Genomic DNA, 27,507 nt, shown 5'->3' on the forward strand with positions numbered 1-27,507 from the left:
CGAAGGAAGGCCGAGGTTTTAGATATTAGCGAGAGATTTTTGGGAAATTTTTCAAGCATGCGGGACACGGCCAAAAGGAGCAAATCACGATCATGCTTCACTGCTCGTCAGAAGGATACCAAGCTGGCGATGGAGCCCAAGTCGATGGCGACCATAAACAAGCTGTACATCGCCAAGCTGCCGGCCGCGGTCAGTGTGGAGGAGGTCAAGCAGCTTTTCGCCGATCAGAACCTTCCGGTATCTCACATTTCAATCAAGCAGGGAGGGTACGCCTTCGTCGATTTCCATGACCAGTCTTCCGCCGACAAAGCCGTGGACAAACTGAAAGGTGCGTTATGTATTTTGTATTTTATTTTATGTCTTTAGCCGATATTAAGTTGGGGACTGACCTCCACATTTCGTCGTAACATAACGACGTAACATCGCTCGCGGCGAGCATCAGCGAGCATCCGAAACTATGGATATAGCGCTTGACTGCCTGAATGCTCACATCGTAACGTGTTAATGTGGAGACTGACCGGAGCATTTCGGAGTATTACGACGAAATGCTCCGGTCAGTCTCCATCTTAACATTCGCAGCGAGCATCTGACTTCGGATGGAGCACTCGGAACGCTGTACTGACTATAAGAATGCTCGCATCGTAAGAACGCTTGTGCACTACACGCACTTTTACCGACCGGCAGTCCGGTTAGCATGATAAAACGGATGATTGGCTTGGATTGGCTTGTGCTTTTGGTCGTCTTTCTTCGGATCGGTGCGCATCCAGTGCACCGATCAACGGTGCGTCAGCACGGTGCTTGTAAATTCGATATCGCTGAACTGTCGAGGTCGCTTTTATTTTTAAAAAAAATGTAAAATTCCGTGTAGTGCACAAGCGCCCTAACGTGCTACGTTACGATGAAATGACTCCTGTCAGTCCCCATCTTTATTTACATTCAATACAAACTATTTATAATTAAAATGTAACTTTGTTTTAAAACCACTATTGATTTTAAAACAAAGTTACATTTTAATTATGAAATGGAAAATCACAAAGTTAGTGCTCAAATATAAATTATATACAAACTATTTACATCATTTATGTTTATATATATATATATATATATATATATATATATATATATATATATATATATATATATATATATATATATAATATGTATATATATATATATATATATATATATATATATATATATATAGATATATATATATATATATATATATATATATATATATATATATATATATATATATATATATATATATATATATATATATATATATTTACATCTTCATACGTTCAGGCATCTCATCATGCAATTTCAAACCCTTATTACACTATACAATTTTGCGAATCCGGTTTTTTTTTCAAAAATGGCAGTCTTGTTTTATCCTTATTTCTGGTAATATGTTCATGAAATTTTTTATTTAAAACTCAAACTAAAAAAAAGAAAAACATATTATATATTAGTCTTTTTTTAAATTTTATTTAGTTGAGTTCTTCTCTCATTTTTTCTACATTTTTGTATCCATTTTTCTTAAGTACTATTCTCATAGCTTTATTTTGAATAATCTCTAATTTATTTCGATTTCCTTCGTTTGCTAAAAATAATACTGTTAAAACATATTACGCTTAAAAGTAAAATAGAATATATAATATTCCCGATGAGTAATTTCCATTTCTCATTTTGGGATATGGGATTAAGGTTAACAAGACTGAAACACAAATAAAAAAAAATGTATAAAAAGATAAAAACATTGAACAAAACTAGCACAGGGCAAAATATAAAACAATTACCGGGTAAATATGCACATATAAAAACATAAGGCAAGAAGCATGTTTAAAAGAAACAAATTAGAAAATATAACTAATCACTAACACAAATATCTTTAATAAATAAATTTAAAAAAAATTGTTTGTTAATGTATTTTGGATCCCTGACTGGGTTTAATTTTTTGTATATACTTATAAGGCAGCTGGTTAATTTGGGTATAGGGTATAGTATTGTAAGGACCCTACTCCAAACTTAGCTGTGTGTTATCGGTTCCACGTGTATTTTGCTATGTCCTCTTAATGTAAATAGTATCAGTTTGCAATATCGTAATACTATTTGACAGATACACATATCTACATGCCTTTCTATATGCAAATTGCAGGATTCAACTATTGTGGACTACCTTTGATTGTGGAACCATTTTTATTCAACACAAAAAAGTAAGTGGTACTTTCATTTATAGCTAATTTGTGTTTTATCCACCTTGCTCGAAAATTAAGGCATTAATTATTTATGGAAAGAATCTAAGGTACCTGGAGTTTATTTTGTATCGTATCGTATCTACAAACGAATATGTGCATGCCAAAATAGATAACTACCTTTGAAAGTAATCCATAACTTTTTTTTATGGTATACGAGTATTTAATAACCTGCCAAAAGTAAACCTAATATAAAGGTTCATTTTGTCTTTAATTTTCGATATGAAGATTTGAAAACGTCAATTTTAACTTGAAAGCGGCCGGGTCAAGAGTCGAAATAATCGGCGGGTATGTATGAGGAAATGCATTAATGTAGAAGAGGCGAGGACTGTTTGCAAAGAGATAATGGTATGGTGTTCTATTCTTTCTGCCTACCCTTTCGGAGAAGCGGCATGACGGTTAGTTAGTTAGTTAATTATAACTGTACATTGATTTGATGATTATTTTTGAAAGCTGAATTTTCATTTTTTTTAATAAAAAAGAGAAATATTTGTGTTTTTATTATTTAAACAAATATTTAAATTTCATACTATTTCTGTGAGCCTAAGCGGTGCATTATTAGAAATAGGTATCAAATTGTGGTAGAGTGGGTTCGAACCGAGAAACTCTGACTTAATAGACCGCGACACTAACCACGGGACCACAACCCGACACAATACTCGATGCCTTTTAATTTGCGAATGATATAGATATGAGATATAGTAAGCATACGCTCGATGAGAAAATCTAAATAAAACTGATCCTAACTTAAAATTCTTTGAAAAAAGATTTGTCAGGAGAGCGCGGTTCTGTTGTGTGAATGTCGTCCAACGTACGACTTGGTTGGTTGGCCTTGAGGTCCCCATCTTGAGTCAAACTTCATCCTGTACGAATTCCGGTTCTGCACGGTTCCCGCGTTGTGATATTATCTTCCACAGAATTAGGTAGGTACCTAATTGGGGGCATTGTTGTCAAATTTCATTTGCAAATATCGTCTTCCAACGAACTTTTTGCAGTGTAAAATATGGGGGGGGGGCTATTTGTTGGCGTCGTCATCATGTCATCACCGAGATATTTTGGTTGCTAGTTATTTTATTTTAATTGTTGCTCGGGTCTTTTTTATGGCTCTTGCAATATACTCAAAGCGTTATTAAATACAACACGTACAATTTGAGCTAAAAATCTAATCCCATTTATGAGTCGCAAGAAGAAGAACACCAATCGAATGCAAAACAGCTTCTTGGTCCACCAAGACTTCGTCTTTCACGATTTCATGAAGACCTTTATTGTTTGGCTTTATCTTTGGCGAAAATATGACCTTTATTGTTTGGCGAAAATATGACGTCGGAGGGAGAGAAGGGGTGATCTTTTGTTGGATCTCAATCCAAAAAATTCTAGATTTTTACCCCAGTTTCTAGCGCTAGCTCCCCTAATAGTGCAGGCGAATTAAGTATATTTTAGATCAAACCCCATTTTTAAATATTTTTTGATGATTTTAGGCATAAGTTTTGGCTCCTTTAGGATCCTAGAAGTGTCCCTTCGAAAGTCCCCTCTCTTTTCGCCACCCTAAATGTGTCTGTCCGTATTTTTTTTTTCAAAGAAACGGTTAGAGCTAAAAGGAAACTTTTGAAGGCAAAAGTAATCACCAGAAAATTATCTACAATTTCATTTCGATCAAACGTCTTTTATCGGACAAGTTAGGCAATTTTCAAGAATTTTAATAGTTGATGCTGGATGCATGATGCTTGTAGCTATCCACCATATTTAAAAAAAAACTTGGAGATCCAGGTCACGGGGAATAAGCTCGATCAGCGTTATCAGTGGAAAATTATGTTATGTTCAAACAGCGATAAGAGACTTGGGTCTAAAGTTTGTTATACTTACTATGATAAGAACATCCCAATAATTTTCTCATTATGTATCCGGAATAGGTTTAGTCCGAGATGATTAGACTATTTTAAATAATATCAAAAATGAATTTATGCATAACGCGGTAAACTGCATAGCGCTACACCGCTACTACATTCGTCCGCGTCTGTACCCTAAACCAATTAATTTAACTTGTGTTGGACATGAATTTACACGTAAAAACATTCGGTACTATGTAATACTCCAGTAGTTTTATAAATACTTATCTTTTCAACAAAAACGTAAAACAGGGTCCACAATATTTAACCTAATTCATGACATGAAACTCGTTATTACTCAATGAACTCATCAATACCCACGTGCTTGAATCTAAAACGGATCAAGAAAATAAATACATCACTTTTGCCACGACTGGCTCACTTATCACAAATTTTGCTGTTGAACTCTTGAATACGCAAGAGAGGTCATGGAAAATCCATTAAAAGTTCATCTCGAATATCCAACAGTTCATCGACTGCTAAATAAATCAACATTGTGAACTTTCATCTCAGTTATCAAATATTTTGAGCTGGCGGTGATAATTTCACATTCTAGTGATAGTATAATATAATATGGGTTATCATATGTCTGCCCTCTCTATTTGATTAATTTGGTTTATCATTAATACGGGCCAATGAATATACGGAAGCAAGATAAGATGTCAGCCATTTATACGTATTTTATTATGAAATTAACCAATAGTAAATGTATGTAGCTATATTGTAGCTATTATCATTATATAATTTTATTAAAAAGACACTAACAATATTCATATACATACTTGTAATATGTTGCATTGTTATTTAGGGAGTTATTTTTTTTAAATCTTGCTGGTGCCGTTGAAAGCTACTATTATTAAATTGAAGAAGTTTAGATCGCCATTTCTATCTAGCGGTGATGCCGAATTATTGAGCGCCGCTTCCTCCTTATTTTAAACCATATACGCTCCCTATGTGGAGCATATGGAGTCTACTAACCGTCTCCGGGCTTTTCTATCGGCTACCAGCTCCCTTGCATACTCCCAAGTCAGGTCCGCGTCCCGAAGTTTTGACGAATACTGCCGACGAATTGTCAGCAGTGGTCGTCCTGGTCGGCGCGAACCTGATGCCTTGTAAGAGGCGAGCTTGATGGCGGTTCTCGGGAGGCATGCGGAGTACATGGCCAAGCCAACTGAATCGCTTTTTCTTGACGACAGTTGTCAGCTTCCTCCTTAACCTTGAATCATACGACCTCGTGTGATGATTCCTTATCAATATCCCTAATTATGTATTATAAGACCTGTGATAATTCCTTAGCAATGTCTCCAGCCGCTTTGTTCATAGGCTGGAAACGGACAATTCGTTGATTTTTTAAAACAATTTTTGTTACAGAAAGATTAAGTATTTGACGCGGAGAACGTGGGAAGAATTACAATTTGTTATTTTGCCGTATCGCTCACTCCTTTCAAGAACGTCATAAATAAAAAAAACTTGATTTTTCAGGAGAACGTTTTTCAAGTTTAAAAATATAACACAATTTATTAAAAATAAATATCAAGCCACTTATTGAACTTTTTTATTGTGCAAAAGATCTTTTTATGTGAAACCTGAAGGTTTTTTTCTCCATTTGAAATATATATATATACAAAAATATATAAATAAAAATATATATAAGTATATTTTAAAAAATAATTAAACAATACCTTTTCTTCAAAATGCAAGAACAATATTTTCTGCCCTGCAGTGGGTAAATATTAAGTTAAAAATATGCCGCTTTTGCTGGGATATAGTAAATTTTCTTGGCATTCCGAAAACATGCACAAATGAAAATTTACGATTTTTGATTTATGACGTTCTTGAAAGGAGTGAGCGGTATGTTTGACGTATTGATGAGAATATGTTTCGGATCATTTTTGCTTTCCGTTTAGCACGTGTTTCTCATAGACGCTATGTAATTTACATATATGTACCACACAAGGGAATACCGTCACGGTGAAAAGGGGGAACATGTTTTAACGATTTGGGGCGACACGTATACCTACCTTCACATAGTATTCTAGTTTCTATGCCAGGTATGCGGGGCAACACGAGTATATCACCATATGAAAACTTGGCAAGTATGTATATAACGTGGTAATATTTTTCTTTTGTAAATTGCGTGTAAATAATATGTAAAGTGGGTGTATAATAATAAAATAAACAATGTGTTGCTTTGTAATTAAAGTTTATTCTTAATTTATCTTTATAATAATTTTATATCTATCTATCTATCTATCTATCTGATTCTGACAGTTAATAATATTATCGGAAGTCTTTTGTTTTATTCTGAGCGACGCATGCGACATCTGTTGGTAGAACTGTTTTATGTAGGTACTATTTATATGTACTTAATAAAATGTATAGGTAGGTACCTAGTTATTTTATTACATGTATAAAAAAGTATGTATTTCAAATGTGTACTTAAAAGTGAGATGTATGAGGAGATGCACGGATGAGGAGGAGACGAAGATTGACTATAATATCCAAATGCCAGGTCGTAGGTCCTGGGATGCTAAACTTCCATTATCTTTCATGTAAAGAGGAATGATAGATGTTTCAACATTTTGAGTGTGTCCAAATACTTGTTCACAAATCTGGATTGTCTCCAATTATATGAGTTATTTTTCATATGACATATTTTGTTGACATCTCAACATAGATGAAGAAGAATATAATGTTACACGTGTGTAAAGTGATCGCTTAAACCAGCTTATGACAGTCGTAAGCCCTGTAAATGCCCAGACTTCCATATGCTTCTTCATCTTTGTTGAGATGTTAAAAAATAATATGGATGTTTCATATTAAGTTGAGACTCTATAAAGAGACGAAGATTGATTGCAAAGAGAGTCGCGTTCAATAACTATCACTACGGAGAAGTGACGTGATCGTTCTTAATTATTTATCTTTATTCCTTTCCCATATAGAGTAAATTCCTGAGTTCCTTCACTTCCGTCATCTGTATGATTTGTCATCTAATTAACGATCAAATTAACTGTCTCGATCCTATGCCAGTGCCCTATGCTAAATCTGGCTGCAGGTAAAGGTAAAAAAAAAAACAATTAACCACCACGTCGCTCCGCCGCAGGGGTAGGCAGAGAGAATAGAATGCTATACCACTCTGTCTTTGCAAACATTCTTCGCCTCTTCCACATTCATACATCTGATACTTACCCGCCGATTATTTCGACTCCTGGCCCGGCCGCTTCAAGTATGTATTTGACATACTTGATAGTGCCAAGTTTTCCTCGGTCTTCCTCTGCTTCCAACTCACTCATAAATTTATTTTACCGTTCTTTCCTCGTTCGCACGTTCCACATGTCCAAACCATATCAACACACCTTTCTTAATTACATCGCTAATGCTTATCTCATCCTTGTATTCTTTCCTTATTTCACCATTCGAACATCCACCATACATCGTTTTGCCGCACATTCATCTGAGGGATCGCATTTCGACTGCGCTCACTCTGCAGTCTCCCTAAAAAAGGACTAGTGAATTGACATAAAACGTCTGTTGTAGAAAAGGATAATGAGTTGCATAGAGAAATGAAAATAAATTATGAATATCTCATTGTATAAATGTTAAGTATAAAAAAATATTAAAATAACATATTTGTATTACTTAATAACTTTAAAAAGTATATATCTACTTCGTTCCTTAAATGAATGTTAACATTTAAAAATTACCTCCATCGCAACGCTTCACGTTTATTCTGAATATTTTTATAAACATTTAAAGGTGGAGACTGACCGGAGCATTTCGTCGTAACATCGCTCGCAGCGAGCATCAGCGAGCATCCGAAACTATGGATGGAGCGCTCGGCTCGCTGTACTGACTGCCTGAATGCTCGCATCGTAACGTGTTACGTTACGACGAAATGCTCCGGTCAGTCTCCACCTTAACACGACTTCATCGGTTTGTCCAGACAAACCCCTTCTTGTCCCAGCTCCGAAACTTCAGACATGGTCTCTGTATACAAACAGACGTGCAGCCAATCGAAACGCGTGAGTTTACTACATGTACGTCCTTGCATAAAACACAAACGATTTCTGAAGTGTTAGATTTGCATTCTTATCTGGGCGACCAGTATACCTACCGGACGCGTGTACCCCGCAGGCGCTCGCGAATGCGGACAAGGATGCTCCGCCGGAAGATCGCAAATCAAAAATGTGATCGATTACAAAAAATAATACTACTACTACTACTACTACCATCAAGCCGTTTCAGAGAGGATGGAACGCCGCACTCTTATTTCCTGACATACACACCTCGCCTCCTACACATCCATACATCTAGTCGTACATGCCCTCCGATTACGCAGACTTTTGACGCCACCAGATTTTAGTTACCGATTGATCTGATCGTCCCAAATCTTTTTCGGCCGTCTTCGTTATGTGCTCCATTCGCCACATATATTTTCTTAGTCATTCTCTCGTTATCCGTTCGCTCCACATCTCCATATCACATTAAAGAACTCTTCATAACCTTTTCAATTATCCCTCGTTCGGCCTTACATTCCTTTCTTATATCTTCGTTTTTAATTCTGTGATACAATGATTTTTCACACATTCGTCTGAGGGAGCGCATTTCAACAGCGTTCACTCCGCTTTCATCCTTCCTTTGCCAGCTCCTCGTTTCGCTTCCATACATCAGTGTCGGTACCAGCACTCCGCCAGTTTGCCTTCCATTGACATATTTTTTTTGCAATCACTCTGTTCAAAGCACCATTTATTCTATTCCCTGTATTCTCTCTCTCTCTCAAAATCTTTTATCACCTTCTCCATCCATCGGGAAGAAGATTTTATTTAATGAGAAATATATGTGTTTTTTATTATTTACATAAATACATATTTCAAATTGTGGTGGAGTGGATTCGAACCAAGAGACTCTGACTTCTTTCCGCGAGTCCGCGACACTAACCACGGGACCACAACCCGACGACATGCTTCCTAGATATAAAAAATCTTGTACCTGTTCCAGGGATTCATTATGTACGAAAACTGTTTTTAGCGAATTTGGTGATTGTGGGACATGCGGTTGCCCCCTTGACCCGCCTCCGTTCCGCCGTTGCCAGTTTGCTGTGCCCTTAATAACAACATCGTGAAAAATAGGCTTTTGTCATGATGTTGGATTATTAGCTAATAAATTAATATGAAAAATCACAGGACTAACGTTAATATTCTTATTGACATCTGTAGGGAACTAAGGGACATATTAAAGTTTAAACTTTAGATAGTTGAATAAAAAAAACGTGCGTTCGCAGACGTCATCGAACGTTTTATGACGTCATATGGTTAATAGAGCTGTAATAGTAGTAGTATGTATTGTTTGTTTACCACTACACTACAATTTGTGTTATACAAATATGAGGGGAGGGGGTGGGGGTGGGGGTGGGGGTGGGAGGATGGGCCATAGACATCAACAAATAGAGCCGCCAATAATTTAGCGATGACACCAACATTAAAATAACTCCATCGTTTCTGTGACGTCATTCATTGCCAACTTACGAAAATAACGTGTTTTCGAAGGCGATATTTCCAAAAGAAAATGACGAACGACAATATTAATTATATCGACTGTTATAAACACTTCACGAGTTTAATACAATCGTTATAGGTTGAGTATGCTAAATTAGATATTCATCCCGTCTGACAAAGATCCATTCTTACATGATTCATGCCGGTTGCGAGAAATCTTGTGGTCGAAGAGCCGCTACTTACGCAAACAAAGGTTGGGCATTCTTGCAATGGGGTATTTGAACTCGAGACATAAGATGCGCTGCCTTTTTGTAAGCTCATTCGCTTTGTAAATATAAATGGCAACCGGATAACTTAAAAACAGTAAACCCTCTATAACGTAAGCGCCCTAGAGGTAGTATTTTACGAAAATGGCGCTAGATAAACCATCCAAATTTATTATTATTAGGTACCGCGTTTATCAATAGAAAAGCTGTGGGGGGTTAATATTTCAAATGGTATTTTAATTTTTAATGACTCATTTTAGTCTTTTCCGCTGGTTTAAATGTAAAAATTGCGGTTTTCAAAATTAAGCACTTATAAAATTCCCTCTGATAATGCGATACCTATCTTAACGTTATGGGGCGTTTTACTGTATATAGTTCATTCAACGTTTCGATTTAGAAATTCGGCTATCGATAATAAGCATTAAATAACTAAATTCTCTCTTCTTCTCCATCTTATTCCTCATTACTTCTCATTTTCCTCGTTTCCTTTTCCTTTGCCTTCTTTATTATAATCTTTTGTAATTTATGTTTTTTTTTATGTTCAAGTACTTACTATCTACCCTCTGATTGCAAATAGCTATATATGGTATCAAACGTTTTGATCAATATCACTAGTCTGTTTTTGGTTAGTTGGTTGGGTTTGGATGGATATTGCTTTTTAGCAATAATAAAATAAATAACTACATTGGCGAGCGCGAATGTAGTTATTTCTTTTCTGTACATGAATTTAAATAAATAAACTACTGAGGGCTGTGACCCTTATGAACAAGTACACACTCACACACTCAAAGTGGCTTGTTTCAAAGTGCCAAAACTCGTTAGAAACAATACGCCCGTACGTAACAAAGTAACGCCGTGTAGTTACAAAGTTAACATCCGCATGTAATCGATGGCCGTCGAGTTACGTCAGCGCTTCCGTCCGTACGCGATACTTAAGCCGCTTGTGCACTACACGGAATTTTACCGTCCGGCAGTCCGGTTTTGAAAAATGAAAGCGACTACGACAGTTTAGCGTGATCGAATTTACGCGCACCGTGATCACGCTCCGATCCGAAGAACGATGGACAAAAGAACAAGCCGGTCCAAGCCAATCATCGTTTTAAAACACTAACTGACGAGCCGGACGGTAAAATTCGCACAAACGCCCTTAGGGCGTTTGTACACTACACGGAATTACACGGAATTTTACCGTCCGGCACGCCAGTTAGCATATAAACCGGATGATTGGCAAGCCAAGGATTGGCTTGTGCTTTTGTCTTTCTTTCTTCGGATCGGTGTGCTCGATCGGTGCGTGATCACGGTGCGCGTAAATTCGATCACTCTAAACTGTCGTAGTCGCTTTTATTTTTTAAAACCTGACTGCCGGACGGTAAAATGCCATATAGTGCACAAGCTGCCATACACCAGTGTTTCACAAGGTGGGGCGTGCGCATCCCGCAAATCATTAATATTTCTTACATTGTTGTCGAAAAACCCATAAAAACTCTTTGCAGCTCACATCGAACCCTAGGATCGCACTTATCTTCTTTCGTGTTATAATGTACATATTATTTATTTATGAAAATCAAATATGAATAGGATATATATTGTATACGTGCATTTTTATACGAAATAAGGTTTTTTTTTACAATTTATAAGGTAAATAAAAATTTGAATGAGGTGGGGGGGGGTTTAATAATGAATGAAAATATTGATTATTTCGGCTGTTATAAACACATAACGAGTCTAACACAATCCTTTATAGGTTGAGTATGCTAAATAAAATATTCCTCCCGAATGATAATACCCTATTACAGCACCGTGCTATAACGAGCGAACGCTACAAGTGATTCCTCGAACAGGGCTGTCCAAAACCGATACGATCCCAAGCCAATCCAAAATCCACAATCCAAATAACTAAATAAAAAAGGTCGGACGGCTGCACAAACAAACAAAACAAACGACCATCATAGGCTGGCTTAAGTGATCACTTTACACACGTGTAACAGTCACCAATTCTACCCATTATTGACAACCACACTACTCAAATTCTTGGATTTCCAAGAATTTGAGTAGTGTGGTTTTCAATCGTGGGTAGAATTGGTTATATATACATATGGAATATATATACATGTGGTCCAATTTCGAAAAATTGTACTTGAATCACTAAAATTTCACTAGAGGCATCTATTGGTGAGATGAACGAAGCTTTTTATTGAGCAGAAACTCTTTTATTATAACATATTATAATCACATACACGAGAAGCACCAGAAAATAACATTTGCTTATTTCATTATTTTTGCTTATAATTTGACTACTTTATTTATTTACAACGTTTTGAGTGAGTGCAAATACATCATAAATCTGGATTATCTCCAATTATAATATGAAAAATAACTCTTATAATTGGAGATAATCCAGAATTGTAAACAAGTATTTGGACACACTCAAAATGATGTAGAATATGGTTGTTAAATGCAAAGGTAGCACCCCTAAAGGCTATCAGTATCAAAGCTTCAACAAAAACATAAATATGTTGTTTTTTGTGAATATATCCAATAATAACTACATTTCTGATAATATGAGCAGAAAATATTATCTTTAGTATGATATCGTAACCGACTTTTTTTTTTTTTTGTATCTTAAATATAAATAATATAACCCTTTACACGTGGCGTAATAATAGTTTTGGATAATTTATGTAGCTTCGTTTTCTTTAAATAGTACCTCAAGGGCGCTTATACAGACGTGGATGTATAATATTATGAAAATGATAATGGTAATGCCATATTATTGCGCCTTCTTCTCGGTCTTCTTGGGCTGGAGCATGTCCAATATGTTGGGCAAGACGCCTCCCTGAGCGATAGACACGCTGAAGAGCGGTTTGTAGAGCTCCTCGTCATTATGCATGGCCAACTACAGATGGCGAATGGTGATTCCGGCCTTCTTGCTAACCCTGGCGACCTTTATTACTGTTTTATACTTTAATTTAATAGATCAAATATGGGTATGACAATCTTCTTTCCATCCTGATATTCCTTTATTATGGATGTCCTCACCGAAAACTTACATTTCCAATATTGCACAAAAAAGTCTTTTAAGTGCAAATCATTTCTGTTTACTGTATTCTATCGAAATTTTGATTAAAGTTGCGACAAAACGTGACCAATCCTGTGTTAAACCAATATGAAATCATTAAATCGCACCAAAACGTATCAATTTTACAAGCTAGAATTCCTGATAACTTAAAATCATTTATAATGGAAACGTAAGTTTTGGCGAGGACCTCCACAGTTGGAAACTGCTTAACCTGCGCCACGTTTCATGTCCCATACGTGTGTTCAGGTATAACCCGCAAAGCCAGAGGCTTGTTCGCAGGTAGCGTGGTAAGGATAGGGAGGTTAGATGTGAAAGATATTATCCATCACAAATATCCAAACCAATTGAATATAAAATATTGCTTGAATTCAATTTGCAATTGGCGCGAACCGCACCGCGACTCCAGTTTCGAGTCGAGAGCCTGCCCGACTACGCCACGGCGCCTGTGCATGCACGTACAATAATTTGTATGTTATTGAATGAAACTTCTTAGGCGGCGATTCCACAATCGATGATTGAACGAGAATTGAGAGTGAAGTTTCAAGGACGCGTCACGTTTATTATGCGCATTTCGTTACGAGAGAGAGACAAACGATAGAAGACGTCGAGAGAAGGAGAAAAAGAGCTATACATTCCAACGTAACGGGAGTGAAGCAAAAGAGAGGGACGTGTACAAATACAAATCTAACTAACTAACCAACCACCACGTAGGCAGAGAGAACAGAACGCCACACCAATGTGTTTTTGCGAATAATCTTTGCCTCTTTCACATTCATTCCAACTCCTGATCCAACTCCAGACGATGCAAAGCTAAAGACTAGCATAGTGTCGCGCATGCGCGCATTTTAGATGTATACGATACATTTTATATTTGAACAGTGGATACCACGCGTTGTATAAGTAATATTTATCATTGTGTTTTGTTTTAACAAACCCAATGACTCAATGACAACAAAATCCGGAACTCATTTAAGTTATCATAAACCATTAATATCAGTATTACCAATTGAAGCACCAATTAATGACAATGTAAATATTGAATAAACAGATTTTTTATTTAGTTTTTGCACTGTTGTTTTTCTTTTGAGATGCTCTCTCTCTCTGTCTCTCACATTGCATCTCTCTTATTCTTAACGTGTCTTACTCACGTGTCTCCTTTAGTAACGTGTACGGTGATGCACGCGCATTTTTTTTCTGTCCGATTAAATTGGACAATTGTTTGTAGTAAAGCCGTAGTAAAATCGTTGGATTGAATTGTTCCAATACTTTTGTAATAATAATTTGAAACATAAAATCTTAAGAGTGGTCATTGAATACATTTTATGCTTGCCCGGAACAAATGCGCCCGTAGAAAGAGTCTTTTCACAGATGAATAAGTTGTGGACGACAGAAAAAACACAATTACAAGTCGGAGTACTTAAAGCGATGTTGTTAGTTAAGATAATTTTTTTTAAATCCTGCCAAGAATTCCATTCTTATTTAAAAGCAAACCCACTTATACTTAAGGAAATTTGTTCATCAGGAAAATATAAAACAACACAATTTTTTCATATTTATATTATTTATTTATCTTATTTTCTTAATCAACATTCCTTTTCTTTTTATTAATACATAAAAAACTATGAAAAAATACGTGTTTTCTTGAAAATACATTTTATTACGTAAAACTTGGTAAATGTCCCGTTTTGAGGACAAAAATAAATGGTCAGTTTATGTATGCCTCCGCTAGAATCAACATCTCTCACACACACCCTCTAACAAACTTCACACTTGCACATTCGTCCTCATAGATACGCGTTCATTTGCTAGATCTACACTAGAGACCCTTTGTACTAGCCATATGCATCCAAAGCAACCTAGGATTTGTTCAGCAAAGTTATATGAAACGGCTATACTACAAAGTATCGTCGTATTTTTTGCATTTTTAAAAAAATAGTTACCATGAGTTGCTTTTTTTGAAAACGGGACATTTCGACGTCTTTTCTTGGGGACAACGGGACAGGCTGTCTAAAAACGGGACGGTACCGTTCAAACGGGACGTATGGTCACTTTAGGCATACATGCAATGTAAGAAAGATAGTGTAAAGGCGGAGACTGACCTCCACATTTCGTCGTAACGTAACATGTTACGATGCGAACATTCAGGCAATCAGTATACCGAGCCGAGCTGTTCGCCGCTCGTTCCGAATGCTCCATCCGAAGTCGGATACAATTTTAGGTTAGTACAGGGTTGCCAATCTGTGGGAAATTCCCCAAACTGCCGGGAATTCGTAGGGATTGGCAGTATATATTTTTTTCTTCATTTGGAGTAAGCGGTAATTTATTAAAATCACAGAACCAAGAGTCACGTCTTCGTCGTCCGACATTTTAACTACAGTACGAATGCAATGTTGCAAAGATTCATACAGATTTTGGGTTATTGATTCAGATTTTCAAATTTTTGGTGTGACATATGGCAACACTGAGCACAAGGCCACTAGCGAGCACTGATCGCGGTCAGTCAGCAATGCCGTAACGTCATAACGTAGCATGCTCGCCGCGAGCGATGTTACGATGTTTTGTTACGACGAAATGCTCCGGTCAGTCTACGCCTTAAAGATCCTCAGGACAATATGCTCACCATTCGACTTTTCAACATCCTTTTCTCTGCGGTGCGTTTTAGCATTACATGATGTTTAATTTATTTTGAACCATTATTAACGATTTATTGCAGGGCAAGTATTTTCTCGTCCCCGCAGAACCCCGACTCCAAGGATCTTGATGTACTCTGCCAGGAGCAGGAACCCCGGATGACAAGGTAAATGTACGAAACAGAATACAGGACTATCGGCAAAAATAAGGTGCGTCGAGACCAACACGGAAGAAAGTCAGTTTTTTTGTTGGTCATGTAATTATTCCGCCGCCTCCGTAGTGTAATGGTCAGCACGCTCGGCTACCGTTCTGGAGGTCCCGGGTTCGATTCCCAGGGGGGGTCAAATAAATATAAGCGTTTTTTTCCACAATAATATTTGTTCGATATTACCTTGGACTGGTTGGTACTTGAAGCAGAGGGCTGATCACCTTTCCTTCATGTGTAAAACGATCAAGATAACACTGCGTTCATATGAAGCAGTGCCCTATGCACCATTGGGGTGCGGATAAGGGTTTTATTGTATTATTATGTAATTATTACTCTTGTGAGCAAGTTATATAATAAAAGAAACCTATTAGCAAAAGCAAAACTGGCAGTACACAACGTAGTACTGGTTCCAACCCTAATATATTTGGAAGTGAAACATGGAGTTAGCAAAAGAGGATGAAAGTAGACTGAATGCAGTCGAAATGCGATCTCTAAGTAGAATGTGCGACAAAGCGATGTATGATTAAAGCGACCATACGTCCCGTTTTGAACGGGACCGTCCCGTTTTTAGATAGCCTGAACACAGTTTTTTTTTCTTCATATTTATACTATTTATTCCTCTCATTTTATTTATCAACATTCCTTTTCTTTTTATTAATATATGAAAAACTTTGAAAAATATGTGTTTTCTTGAATATACATACTATTACGTAAAAATTTGGCACGATCAAGTATGCCAAATACATGAAAGTGGTCAGGTTAGGAGTCGAAACAATCGGCGGATATGTATGAGGACATGCATGAACGTGTAAGATGCGAAGAACGTTTGGCAAAGACAGTGGTGTGGCGTTCTATTCTCTCTGCCTACCCCTCCGGTGAAGCGGCGAGATGGTTAGTTAGTTAGTGAGCAAGTTTTTACCTTTATTGAAGTATTTTAATGTTATTTATCATGTTACTTTACTAATTTAATAAAATAATTAATTAAAAACTATAATTATTGTAATGTAAAAATAAATAAAAAAAAAACAATATTTTGTGTGCAAATTTAAAACAAATCATATAAATCGTTTTTTGGTTACTTGAGCACTGGTGCAATCTATACATATTTGACTGCCATCTATAGGTTATAAGATTTCGACGTCGTCGAGATTCGCCGGTAGAGCAAAATGCGCTCTGCCAGGATCGTTGTTTGCGCGTAGGCAGTGGCCATTCCAGTTTCAGAACGTCAGCTCTGCGGGTGCTTCCTTTTGTTCTTGTAAACAAACCGTTCATTGAGAAAATTTAAAAAAAAATCTTTTTATCTTCGGGCCCACCTACTTGTTATCGTTGGAGTTTCTGGAGTCCAAAGAAAAGGTTATCGCTACGAGCCGCCATTGGAACCGTTGTCCTATCGGCGAACCAGCGCTGCTGTAAGGGGCTACAGATTGAGGTAGGTCAATTGTTATTATGACCCTTATCCGCACCTAATGGTGCATAGGGCACTGCATCAAATTGACGCAGTGTTATCTTGATCATTATTTACATGAAGGCAAGGTGATCACTCTTGCGCATCAGGAACCAGTCCAGGGTAATATTAAATAAATATTAGTGCTAAATCACTAATGTTTATTTTCACCCCCCCCCCCTGGGAATCGTACCCGGGACCTCCAGCACGGTAGCTAATCACGCTGACCATTACACCACGGAGGCGGACGAAAAATCCTCGTTGCCCACCTTCCCGCAACTCCTTGTACTTTTGTTCTTCTTACTTATTAAATACATTACATTAGCCGCCGAATTTTACATATCCAGACATCTGGCAATTCTCTTTGCCTTTACTCTTTTATCTAAATTACCTGGTAAATTAAAAAATATATATATATGTGCTCCCTCTACCGACTTTATATTTGCCCGCTAAATTTCAAGTTGTGTAATATGTTCGCTGTATGTATGTATGTATTTATTGTGTCCCGTCACGTGGCCCCCAGCAGTACTGCCGGGACGCGGGGTTCAGTGGGTCGTGGATTGAAACATAGTAAGCGCAGGTAGAGAAATAATGTTCGCAGGACGCGTTATAAGCGAATATAAACGTTCAAAGTTTACACACCGAGACCGAGTGTAGCGCGTCTCTTGATCGCGCGTGCACATAGATACGCATAGAAATGATTCGTCATATTCCTACCTCCCGTTTTGTAGAGGTGTAGGTAGGTACCTACACCCATAAAAACATGCCTACGGAAAGGCTAGTGCAGAGGGCAAACGTACTAACTTCAAAATTGTCCATTTTCCAGGAGAGCAATTTAAAATTTTAACTTGATAACAAAAGCTGTGCGAAAGTACTTTTGTTTTATGTTTGATTGAAAAATAGGTGATTGTGACAGATTTTAATTTATACTTTTTAATTTTTACATCACTAAATAAGCGTTGCCATTTTTCCATTAAGTAAATGATTACATTATGCTTGATACAGAATCTGCAAGTTCAGCAGTAATGGTGACAGCCCCTCAGCCACAACATTATGATTTTAGCACGTGTGTACTTCTGTGTAAAAATTGTTTCTTTGCATTAAAATATTAGCGGATGGTATTCTTTTTTGTAACCAATAATTGAATTATATTAGCATTTTTTTACGTGTCATTTAAAAAAAAAAATTCTACTGTTAAGGCGAATTTCCAGCATTTCTTTAAGTAGAAGATGATGAGTGTGCATTTAAATTATAAATGCATTGATAACATATTTTTACAAAACTGATTTTTTTAATAAAACTTTGTAGTTAGTACATTTGCCCTCTAAGGCATGCCGAATCTGGTCGGTGTCGTATTCGTACTGCGAGCGGTGTCAGCCGTGTTTGTTCTGCGATATGTACAGGCAGAACGTATAAGTCAATTTTAATATTATTAATTAATTAAAAAAAAAAGTATGTTATCAGTAATGTTCCGTTATAGTCTTATCTTTTATTTTTTCTAATATTTTTTTTTCTTTCAGTTCTTAAACCACTCGTAAACGAGTGGAGGCCTAATAAATAATTAAAAAGCTCATATATAAAAATAAATGTTTAGAATACGATTTGACTTTATTTTATTCTACACGCATACTACTCACAGTTAAAATTAATGGTCTGAATAGACTCATATGCGTATAAGGTGTACAAGAAGGATTCCAAGTACTGTTAAATGAATGTCACCAATTTGATTATTTAAATCGAATCAGAACTGGCTAATTCATCAATGTTATTTACCAACGTATTTCACGGATGTTTTTGAATTAGAGTTAGTAGACTATCATAGAAATTAAGACAATTATACGAAAACTGAATGTAATAATATTATTTTCCAAAAAAATGTAGAATGCAGTTGAAATTTCGTTTTTAACATTTTTGTAATACGAGTACGCACATAAGATCGGTATAAAAATGCACGCATATAAGATAATTGGAAATATTAAAGGTTCGAGGTTGCGTGAACGCAGATAAGTAAAATATCAAAAGATGACTTAACGCGTTCTACCAGTAAACCGTCCGAAGAGTGGTTCCCCCCCCTCACCGCCCATGCCGCCTGGCATCGGTTGGCGAGCGAGCGCCAAGAAGGCGCGGCGCCGGGTAGGAAGGCGCCGGCCTGCACCGGCCAGCACGCACTCGGCGCGCAAACCTTGCGCGCCGAGCCGCGCAATGGGCCGGTGTGCGGGCTGCCGGCACGGGGCCCTTGGCGAGAGACGGAAGGCGTGTCGACGCGGGCCGCGCTGCCATACTCTTGGGGCGACTGTACCGGCGCGCGCCCCCCTCCGCCGTCCCCCCGACCGCCCCCTGCCGCTCCCGTCCGCGCCGACACTAGGAAACCTAGCGTCTGTACCTACGGACGTTGCGCGCGCCATTTTCCGGAACATTCCACGCTCGCTTGTGCCGGTGTCTCTGGTGGCGTTTCTGACTTAAACTCGCCTTCTTTTACGCCGCACGTTTCCGTGCTCGAGGTTTGGTGTCAGCTGTTGATCCAGATTTCGCTCGCGGCCCCCCGAAGGCCTCGTTTCCGAGACACCACGTGCCTACAGCTTTATTTTGGCGGCAAGGTTTCGCGGCAACCTGTGAACCAAAGTGATTTGTTTGTGATATTTGCAGTTAAGGATATTAATAAGTGATACTATCCCGCGCATTGCGCTTGTTAAGTTTTAATAAAGTTTTCGTGAAGCCGGTGTATGTCGAACGACATGGACCAGGAGTTCGATAATGTCCTATCTCAGGAGGAGCAGGACCCCATGTTCGGGGCAGAGGAGCAAGAGCAACAGAGGTATGTTTGTTTCTTCGGCGGGAGCGGCCATATCCGTCCGCGTGACATGTTTGTATTGTTTTCCGAACGCGCCGCGGCTCTCGCGGCGCCGAATCGCGTTTTCAGATATCTTAAAATCAGCCATTTAATATAACGTCACTCCGCGCGGGATTGTTCTGTAAATATTCCGCTCTGACGGGGTATTTACTAAATGTTGGTGTAATCATTGCTGTTATTTAAGTTTACCGGCATAATCTCATTCATCGCAAAGTTGTCTCGCGCGATAATGCCGGCCGGCGGTTTTCGCGCGCAGTGGAAAGGGCTCCTTTAATGTGTAATTAGCGGGAACTGTTGAATGCTCATGCGCAGTCCTTTTCTACTCAACTCGCGTGTCTAGATAAACACGGTGACGTTCTCCCTCGCCGCATAGCTAGCTACGTGGATCGGTCCAGCGTGTGCGATTGGTCGCGAGCGCGAGGCACGCCTCTACCTCTCCTCGACTCATTGGTCGCCCCGCTCGGCGGGGAGATGATGCCGACGTGTGTGGGTCAACCGAACACGCAAGCCAACATGTATCGTATCGCCCGCGACCACCGAGCGAGGGACATTACCATACATGATCTTCGACGAAGATGAGTTATTGTCCGGTAGAATCTGTCAGATAGGGGACAGCATGGCGCGAGGTTTCCCGCGCACACCTGTTCGGGACGGGGGGAGGGGAGGGCCATGGCGACCCGAGACGCGTTGTCATGGCTACTGTCACCACGTGGCCCTCCGCAATCCCGCGGTGGTTGTGCGCCCTTTCTCCCGCCACGCTGCACGTTCCCGGAGGGTTTCCGGGATCCGCGTCCCGTCACCTGCTCCCGTTAGCCGTATTTCTGGTTTAGCCGCCTGTGAAGCGGCTCAATGGGTCAATATCGCATTTCTCCTTGTGTTTACCTTTTCCCACGTGGGTTTAGTACGGATTGCGAACGAGTTGGCCCCCTCTTAGTTGTTTTGACAGTGAACGAACGAAACATTATTATTGTCTTATTGTCTGGACAAGGCTGAGGGAGTTTGTTTCGTCCACTTTCCCGTGTTGACAATACGTCACCAAACATCTACCTTCGCACGCTTGTTTATAACACAGGACTGTTTCCTCAAAATCTGGAATAAAGTCTTAATTGGGTATTCTTTCGTGTTAATTTTGCCGTAGAAAATTTTGGGAGAAACTTAAATGTAATGCGAAGGTCCCTGAGTCTCAATTTACACCGTTCGGTTTTCCCGAACACGAGTCAATAGGTAAATTACGGGCATAGAGTCGAGACACGGGTTGCGCATGTAGGGTCGTGTTGTGACGTGTTTCAGGCGAGTCGATGAGCGGTTCCGGAGTCGAGTAGCTAGGGAAGTAACGAGTGGGGAGGGCGGGTGTATACGGGTTATGTGTGTCGGACCAGGTGATTAATGTGTTGGGGTTTCCATACAGCCCATCGTCCAAGATTCTGATCAGCGGGGTGCCTCTCCACGCGGTGTTCGAGGACATACAGCCGTTACTGGCGCCCTTCGGTACGGTGGAGAGGTGCGACAAGGGCAACAGCAGAGATGCCAATTTCCAAACGGTGTACATCACCTACCAGACGCAGGAGCAAGCTCAGAAGTGAGTAGTAGCATAGTTGTCTGGTCCCCGGTAGCGACAGTAGGCGCGGTAGACCAGCCAGCACACCCACGTGCGCTCTGTTGCAGGGCCGTGAACGGACTGAACGGCGTGGAGATGGAGGGCGGGCGGCTCAAGGTGGAGGCGCTGGAGCGGCGCGGCGGGCGCGCGCGCGGCGGCGGCGCGCGGCAGGGCGCGCAGGCGCGGCCCACGGACTTCCCGCTGCGGCTGCTCGTGCAGTCGGACATGGTGGGCGCCATCATCGGCCGCCAGGGCACCACCATCCGCCAGATCACGCAGCAGAGCCGCGCGCGCGTCGACGTGCACCGCAAGGACAACGTTGGCTCGCTCGAGAAGGCCATCACCATCTACGGCAACCCCGAGAACTGCACGGGCGCCTGCAAGCGCATCCTGGACGTGATGCAGGAGGAGGCCAACAGCACCAACAAGGGGTGAGTGTCACTGTCCCAGTACACTGTCCCTACCTAGTACCCGCCCTCGTGTAGCGCGCACGCTCACCATCCGCCCGCTCTGTCCGCAGGGAGATATCGCTCAAGATACTGGCGCACAACAACCTCATCGGCCGGATCATCGGCAAGGGCGGCAACACCATCAAGCGCATCATGCAGGACACGGACACCAAGATCACCGTGTCCTCCATCAACGACATCAACAGCTTCAACCTGGAGCGGATTATCACCGTCAAGGGGGGCATCGAGAACATGGCCCGCGCGGAGGGGCAGATCTCCGCCAAGCTGCGGCAGAGCTACGAGAACGACCTGCAGGTGAGTAGCGTGCGCGCGTAGTGTGTGATGCCTCACGTGCGCGAGGAGCGTGGAGCGACCTCCTGACGCGGCTGTTTGTTTGCAGGCGCTGGCTCCGCAGAGCATCATGTTCCCCGGGCTGCACCCCATGGCCATGATGGCCACGAGCGGGCGGGGCCCGTACTGCGGCGCGCCGCCGCCTTTCGCGTCCTCGCTCTACTCGCCCGCGCCGGGCCCGCAGGGGGCGGGCGCGGCCGGCGACCAGCAGGAGACCACCTACCTCTACATCCCCAACAACGCGGTGGGCGCCATCATCGGCACCAAGGGGCTGCACATCCGCAACATCATCCGCTACAGCAGCGCCTCCGTCAAGATCGCACCGCTCGAGCAGGACAAGCCCGACCAGCAGGTGCAGGAGCGCAAGGTCACCATCATCGGCACGCCCGAGGCGCAGTGGAAGGTAAACTCCTCTACGCGCACCGCCGACGCACGTGTAGGTCCATTAAGGAGGTTGCCTAATTTGGTTGTTTGGTTTTGCAGGCTCAATACTTAATCTTCGAGAAAATGAGGGAAGAAGGCTTCGTGTCGGGCACCGACGACGTCAGGTTGACGGTAGAGATCTTGGTGGCGAGCTCGCAAGTGGGGCGCATCATCGGCAAGGGCGGACAGAATGTCCGGGAGTTGCAGAGAGTCACCGGCTCCCTCATCAAGCTGCCGGAGCAGGGAACTGCGCAGATGCACCAGGACACCACTGTCCATATAATTGGCCCATTCTTCAGTGTTCAGGTACACAATTTAGCCCGCTTAAAACCAAAGTTTCGACCTTCACACGGCGGCGCAGTCCTGAGATCGCTGGAGGGGAAAGAGTAAGACCTTTTTAGTTTATTATAGCGACGGCACGAGCCCCCGCCTGAAATAAAGCTGCTGTATGAGTAGGTAAGATCTAATGCATGTTTGTGATATAATTTACTCTCTGCGTCTATATGGATATTGAATTTTCAAGTTTTCCTGTAACATTTCTGTGATGCGTATTCAAACTGATTATTGTTTACTGCTGCGATGCGAAGAAACATATGCGTTACATAAGATAAGTTTTGTTTTTCATTATTTTGTTGTGAAATATGTAAAATAATTGGTTAATTTGTGGCTTCTGATAAGTACAAGTCAGGGTAAAATCAGTTGTGAAATGTGTTCATGCGATTGTGTTGCATACTATTTCGATGATCTCCGCCTTCCATTTGTCGTGATCAAACAGCATTTTCCTCAACGAAGATCTAATTCGGCATATTTAGAAGACGGCCGAGTTTGGAGGAAACTGACATACATTTAGACCCTCTGGGTTGGGGAAGAGCGGCGTCAGTTGACTGATGAAATAAAATAACGACTAATTTGTCCACAATAATTTTATTTGACCAACAACCGGCTTTTGTTGTAACTGACATCACCAATCTGATGTTGTTGGTTATGAGGAAATTTAGTTAGTGAAATAAAATTAATGTGGAAAAAATTATAATTTTTTTTTTTGTGTAAAATGCAGTTTCACCAGGAAATGTCAGTGCAAAACTGATGCCGAACATCAGTCGACTGATGTTCGGGCCTGTCAGTTGATCTTATCCTGAGTGTGCTGTCAGGGCAGTCTGTATCTGGAATATTATTTCGCCATTCATAATACGTGACACACTTCAGAGTAGATTTTGCCAACATGACTACTAGTTTCAGCTCTGGGAATACTTTATTGTGGAATTGACGAGAGTTTTTCATTTTAGAATGCGCCCGATGCGGGTTAAGCCGAAGGATGAAATGGAAAATGACATTTTGGGAAGTTGGCATTCGTGGATGAAGAGCTCCTTAATGAATTCAGTTGACAGGTAAAGTAACGTCACTTTATACCGCATACGCTCGTGTATTGGCTGATTGTTACCAATAGGCTGCGGCGCGATGTACAGATGCGTGCGCGTATGATTCAATGTGTATGTAATTGTGTAGTTTGAATAAAGTTGGTTTTATTACGGCTACTTTTCCCCGATGTCTCGCACCCCGGAGGGCGATGCGGTTGGTTTGCGGTGGAGCAGAGTGCGGAGCACTGCAGGTAAGTGGAGCTCTCCTGGCTGGGCGCGGCGGGCGGAGCGGATGGCGCAGGGCGTGGGCGGCCGGTGAGTGACCCTCTGGGCGAGTGGCGCGCTAACGGTGTGGTTTGTTGCAGTCGGCGCAGCGCCGCATCCGCTCCACGGTGCAGCAGGACCTGGCGCCGGTGCGCACGCGCCGCGGGGCCTCCTCCAGCGGCTCCCCCCAGCAGCAGCAGTAAGGACATGGAGTACGGCATCATTGTGTATCCATGTAAAAGTGTCTTGACGTAAATTATTTATATTTACCTTTGCGTGTTTCTCTTGCGGGAAGAGAGGGTAGGAGAGATGGAACCCGCATACTGTGTATGGTGCTTTGTAAACCGGGAACATCTGAAATTTGTGTAATTTGGTTGTCGTTTAGTTTATCGTTTGATTATAATTATTATATAACCTATGAATTTTGACTGGATTGTCGTTAACGAATGCGGACCGCCTGCCCGCGGCCGCCTCTACCTCCAGAACCCGGGAGGCGCTGCGAGTGCCTTCGCACGCCGCCGCCTGTTCCTGCAATAATGTACGATGGCACGCGCCGTCATATTATACAGATACTTTATTTACACTCGTGTTTTCATACCTACGACTACCTCTTCTATGAATTTATAATAATTATACAGAATTATGATGGAGGTGTTTTCAAAGGAGTTTTTATCAAAATAGCAATAATACAGTGGTTACAGTAGCAATAATGCAGTGGTTACAATAGCAATAATGCAGTGGTTAAATAGCAATAATGCAGTGGTTACAATAAATAGCATTTGCCTCAGAAACAATCCATGGGAAGATGTAACCTAGTTTATCTATACACTCGTTGCATATTTTTATATTCATTTTCATTAATCGTAATTATAAATGGATCAGACCTATGCCTTTCTATTATACCTTTGCATAATTTTATATTTATTTCCATTGATCATTGATGTAATACAGTAAATTTATTAGTTGTATCAATTTAGTACAGACTGAAAATACCTTTAGCATGTTGCATATTTTTATATTTATTTCCGTTGACCATTATTACTATAATACGGTAAATCTATCGGTTGAATTAATTGTATACTCGCAAGACGCGCTCTCGGTCTTGAATGTGAAGTATATTATGTGCGAATATCCGCAACTGCCGGGAGGCGAACGGGTCCCGGTCGCCTTAGAATGCTCTGGAGGGCTCGCGGCGGTCTCCTCCGAGCGGTTGTGAATCTTCCTAGAATTAATTAGCCACTACATAGTGCGTACCTCTTGAGTCCTCCTCGTTATCGTTATCATGGATCGAGTAAATGAATTTTCAATATATTTTTGTTTGTGTAATGTTAGTGTATGAACTACGTAAAAATACAGGGTTATTTGGGCTAATGGTGCAAGAGGATGGACAGAGGCGACTTGTCGGTAGCCGGCCCGGTCGGCGGCCGCGTAAATGCTACTAGAACCGCGTTGCGTGAAATTTCAGCTACACCGTACTCGAGCTCGTGTACGTGATTGGTAGCTACGCGACGGTGTTGACGCACCGTCGCTCTCCCTCGAATGAATGCTCCCGAGGAATTTCCAAGCCAGCCGAAGCGGAGCGATGTATTTTGATGCAAAGGTGTTATGCAAATGTCTAGATTAGTGTTTCTTGTGATAGCTTGCGTTCTTTTATAATTTTTGTATTTAGTAACTTTATAAAGGGTTATTTGACGTGATACCGTAGCAAATAGTGATATTTTGTCATTGTTTTCTATCATAGGATTTATCCAAGTATTAAGTAATTGTACATTTTACATGTGCCAAGTGAGATATTTTTAATGAGATTATTGTTGAAAGTATTTATCTCTAGTATTTTTGTAAGAGATTGTTAGCGGACTTTCTGCAAGTTACAGGCACTAACCGATATCTCACTCCGGATCCCGGATAACACTTACACGCTACGGAATTGAACCTAACCGAATGCCATTTGCCGAGTGGAAGGCCCGACGGGCCGACCCCGCCCGGAGTAATATAGACATATGCAAAGCACACTAGTGGTACCCGACAGTACTAGCCCCGAGTCGACAGCGCGCTCAACTGGACTCGGGTCCCCCCGACGAGCTGCTCCCTACACCCAATCTGGAAATTATTTTGAAGCATGCAGAGGAATATAAAAATGTTGAAGTAATTATAATATTGTGAAATACAGAATATAGCGGGATGTATTTACATGTATGTTGTTCATATTATCAATTGTCTTTACTTTAGGTTCTGTTACTTAGGATTTAACAATGTTTGCTGTTATCATTCAAATTGATGTTTCATTTGAGTACTGCTGATTTGTTGTCCTTTTTATGAGCAATAATTTATGATAATAGTATCGATGACTCGAGTTATATATTATTTTTACATTAGATTCTATGGATTATTGTGGTCGTGAATTATTATTAGAGGATTTCCTATTTTCTATAAGTTTTTTGTAGTACAATTCTATTTGACTATCTCGGAAGGAAAATGTGACCGAGATTGAGTGACTGGCTCTCGTCCGTGGCCCGATGTCTGGAGCGTGGCGCGGCGTGTTGTGGCACAGCGTGCCACGCCACACCGTCACTGCACCAGCCGCGGGCTGCGGACCAGGCGTAATATTCCATTTTGTATGAATTGCTTGATTTTTCCTGGAGTTTTACTTTAATTACTTTGGGAATGAACTACCTCAATATGAATTAAAAAATTGATTGACTTATTTCAATAAGCTGCATAATATTACCTATACTGAAAAAAAAATTTTCAAGAAAATAGTTATTTGTGAACATGATTCTCTGTGTAATAAATGAATTAAATAAAATATATCTTGTTACTTTCTTCTTTATCCCTGGTCCTCGCTTGTATTCCCGGATCCAGTATTTGCTTGTATTCCGACCCGCTTAACAATTTCATCAGCTAAGTATTTCACTTTGAGAGAGAAAAATCCTCGCCACATGCGGTG

The 27,507-nt window shown here is 40.5% G+C and overlaps 1 protein-coding gene across 3 annotated transcripts; it reads left to right on the forward strand.

Annotated features, from left to right (window-relative positions):
• On the forward strand, positions 1–27,366 carry Imp (IGF-II mRNA-binding protein). 3 transcript variants are annotated; one of them, XM_088261400.1, is made up of 9 exons: positions 1–328; positions 2,162–2,219; positions 15,698–15,781; positions 21,527–21,697; positions 21,784–22,146; positions 22,236–22,479; positions 22,565–22,918; positions 22,999–23,244; positions 24,662–27,366. In XM_088261400.1, exons 1-9 carry the CDS (start codon positions 58–60, stop codon positions 24,761–24,763), a joined length of 1,893 nt encoding a protein of 630 aa, XP_088117526.1. In that variant the 5' UTR covers positions 1–57; the 3' UTR covers positions 24,764–27,366. The 3 variants fall into 3 exon arrangements, with proteins under 3 accessions (XP_088117526.1, XP_088117527.1, XP_088117528.1); XM_088261401.1 differs by lacking the exons at positions 1–328; positions 2,162–2,219; positions 15,698–15,781 and adding an exon at positions 19,628–20,082; XM_088261402.1 differs by lacking the exons at positions 1–328; positions 2,162–2,219; positions 15,698–15,781; positions 21,527–21,697 and adding an exon at positions 19,628–20,082.
• Positions 27,367–27,507: the final 141 nt, after the last annotated feature.

Source organism: Brachycentrus maculatus, unplaced genomic scaffold, assembly GCF_059751285.1.
Source record: "Brachycentrus maculatus isolate JH-2025_06_01 unplaced genomic scaffold, ASM5975128v1 h1tg000153l, whole genome shotgun sequence".
NCBI lineage: Eukaryota > Metazoa > Arthropoda > Insecta > Trichoptera > Brachycentridae > Brachycentrus > Brachycentrus maculatus.

Bases quoted from the DNA above. Each gene is read 5' to 3' on its own strand.
- Imp (XM_088261400.1), top strand. From the start codon at position 58: ATGCGGGACACGGCCAAAAGGAGCAAATCACGATCATGCTTCACTGCT. The intron at 2,220-15,697 runs GTAAGTGGTACT...GATTTATTGCAG, and splicing joins TTTTTATTCAACACAAAAAA to GGCAAGTATTTTCTCGTCCC. The intron at 15,782-21,526 runs GTAAATGTACGA...GTTTCCATACAG, and splicing joins CAGGAACCCCGGATGACAAG to CCCATCGTCCAAGATTCTGA.